The sequence below is a fragment of the Microtus ochrogaster genome, chromosome 6 (assembly GCF_000317375.1).
Source record: "Microtus ochrogaster isolate Prairie Vole_2 chromosome 6, MicOch1.0, whole genome shotgun sequence".
Classification (NCBI taxonomy): domain Eukaryota; kingdom Metazoa; phylum Chordata; class Mammalia; order Rodentia; family Cricetidae; genus Microtus; species Microtus ochrogaster.
In genome coordinates this window covers 9,311,885-9,314,200 of record NC_022013.1, presented here as the reverse complement: position 1 = coordinate 9,314,200, position 2,316 = coordinate 9,311,885, and the positions used below count along the sequence as shown (strand labels likewise).

Below are 2,316 nucleotides of genomic sequence, written 5' to 3'. Positions count from 1 at the left end.
TGTGTGTGTGTGTGTGTGTGTGTGTGTCTGTGTGTGTGTGTGTGTGTATTTTAATCCCGGGAGTTTTTGAACCCCAGCCTCATGGGACTGGGAACCATAATAGTCCATCTGGCGTTTTGTTTTTTTTGTTTTTTTTTTTCTGCCTGAAGTCATGTTAATGTCTGTGGCCCTTGCTGCAGCCAGAAACTATGTAGAAGTCCATAGTATGTGCTCCCACTGACTGCAAAGGGCAAGGAAGCTTCTTTTGCAGGGGTGTCTGACTGCAGACTCACAGGTGAGAATGAGAGTCTAGAAGACTTCTGTTACAACCCCGCCCAAAAGAAACAGTCTAGACTTGAAGCCATTGAAGAGAACTCTTAGAAATTGTGATAGGCATGCTGAAGTGTAGCTCTTCACAGCTGATGGCTTCTGGGGACGGGCGTGGGAAGGACTCAGTTTTCTTTAAGGGACTGGTACCTGGGAGTTTGACCATACCCAGTGAGTATATGGGCAACACAAATTAGACTCAGCACTTTTTCTTCTTTTGTTTTGGGGGAGTTCACAAGGGTGGGGGATATTCCTGGGAAGATTGGGAAGTAAATGTGATTGGGGTGCATTATGTGAAATTTTCAAGTAGTCAATAAAAAACGCTGTGTTAATAATAGCAATAACAATAATGAAACCATCTGTTCAGTCAGTCACCTGATGTGGCAGCCTCCCAGGTGTGACTCCCAGCTTCAGGTCTTTGTAGCTGTAGCAAAGGAATGTAGTGTCTCCGCAAGATGCTATAAACTCAGATCTTCCATTCAATGAGCCCAGTGCCTCAGGCTCTGTCCTCAGTACATAATCTTCTGCCACCCAAGGGTTTCTCATCTAACGGAAGGAAGAGGGCTGCACCAAGAATTCTCAGTTCTACTCCTCTTTGCCTCATGGCAAGCAAGCAGAAAAACAAATAGTGGCATTAAGATTGGCCCCTGAAGCTGGGCTGTGGCTGCACATACTTTAATCGCAGCACTCAGGGAGCAGAGGCAGGAGAATCTCTGTGAGTTCAGCTGCCCTAAGCTTCCAGGGTTCACTAAGAGCTCTAACATTGCGAGTTGCTTTATTCATGTTGTAGGTCTTTGCTCTAGAATATCTTTCCTGGGGCTGGGCAAATGGCCCAGCTCTTAAGAGCATTCATTGCTCTTCCAGAGGAGCAGAGTCCAGTTCCCAGCGCTCGTCATCAGTTCCCAGCACACATCTCCAGTTCTCAGCCAGTGTCTCCCGGTAGCGGAGATCCTGCGCCCTCTTCGGGCTTCCACAGGCTCCCTCTCCCCTGTGCGCACGTACACTCGGAAATAGAATAAAGTAAATCTTTAAAAACAAAAGACTATTGAGCGGTTGGGGAGATGTCTCAGCAGTTAGGAGCACTGGCTGTTCCCCCAGAGGATCCAGTCAATTCCCAGCACCCGCATGGCAGCCAACAGCCATCTGCAACTGTGGGTACAGGGGAGTCTGGTTTATCTAGGCAGTGAGTGCACATGGTATACATACATGCATGTGAGCAAAACACCCATACTTGTAAAATACAAGTAAATAAACTGAGAGAGAGAGAGAGAGAGAGAGAGAGAGAGAGAGAGAGAGAGAGAGAGAGAGAGAGAACATCAAGGAACTGAGAGTGGGGATGGAGAGTTTGGTTGGTAGAGTTCTTACTTAGCACAAATAAGCCCTGGGTTCCATCCCTAGAAAGGCATAAGCATTGTGGTACTACATGCCTGTCGTCCCAGCACTTGGGGTCATCCTCAACTACATAGAGAGTCTGAGGTCAGCCTGGGCTGCATGAGACCCTGTCTCAAGAAAAAAAGAATGTCGAGAAACGTGCCCTTCCCACTAGGCCTGTCTGGTGATGTGGCTGTAGATTTCAAACCCTGCACAGTTACTTCCGGCTGATGACACAAGGTCACCAGGGCTTAGCTTCTCAGATGCCCAGCGCTTTGTTCTTCCAGTGGAGCAGTGTGTGCTTGTCATTTCTCCCCACCGGGTCAGGTCAGTCATGCCAGTGTGAGTTCCACTGCGGTAGGAGCCCGTTCCCGTCATCTCACACTTGTTTCTTCCCCAGTGGCTGGTGAAGCGAGCTATCGAAACAAAGGAAGAAATGGGTGACTACATCCGCTCCTATTCCATCTCCCAGTTCCAGAAGACCTACAGCCTCCCAGAGGTCAGTACCTGCGCACTTTCTTCTCATCTATTACATGTCTTCAGTCCTAATTTCTTTCTTTCCTTCTTTCTTTTTGATTTATCTTATTTGTAGTGTGTGTGTGTGTGTGTGTGTGTGTGTGTGTGTGTGTGTGTGTGTGT

General features: G+C 47.8%; 1 protein-coding gene across 2 annotated transcripts in view; it reads left to right on the top strand.

Annotated features, from left to right (window-relative positions):
• Ccdc93 (coiled-coil domain containing 93) overlaps positions 1 to 2,316 on the top strand; it is a 70,746-nt gene that overhangs the window by 12,701 nt on the left and 55,729 nt on the right. For both annotated transcript variants that reach the window (XM_026779735.1, XM_005348252.2), the window contains exon 5: positions 2,078 to 2,176. In XM_026779735.1, coding sequence (XP_026635536.1) covers positions 2,078 to 2,176 — 99 coding nt within the window. The remainder of the gene's footprint in view (positions 1 to 2,077; positions 2,177 to 2,316) is intronic.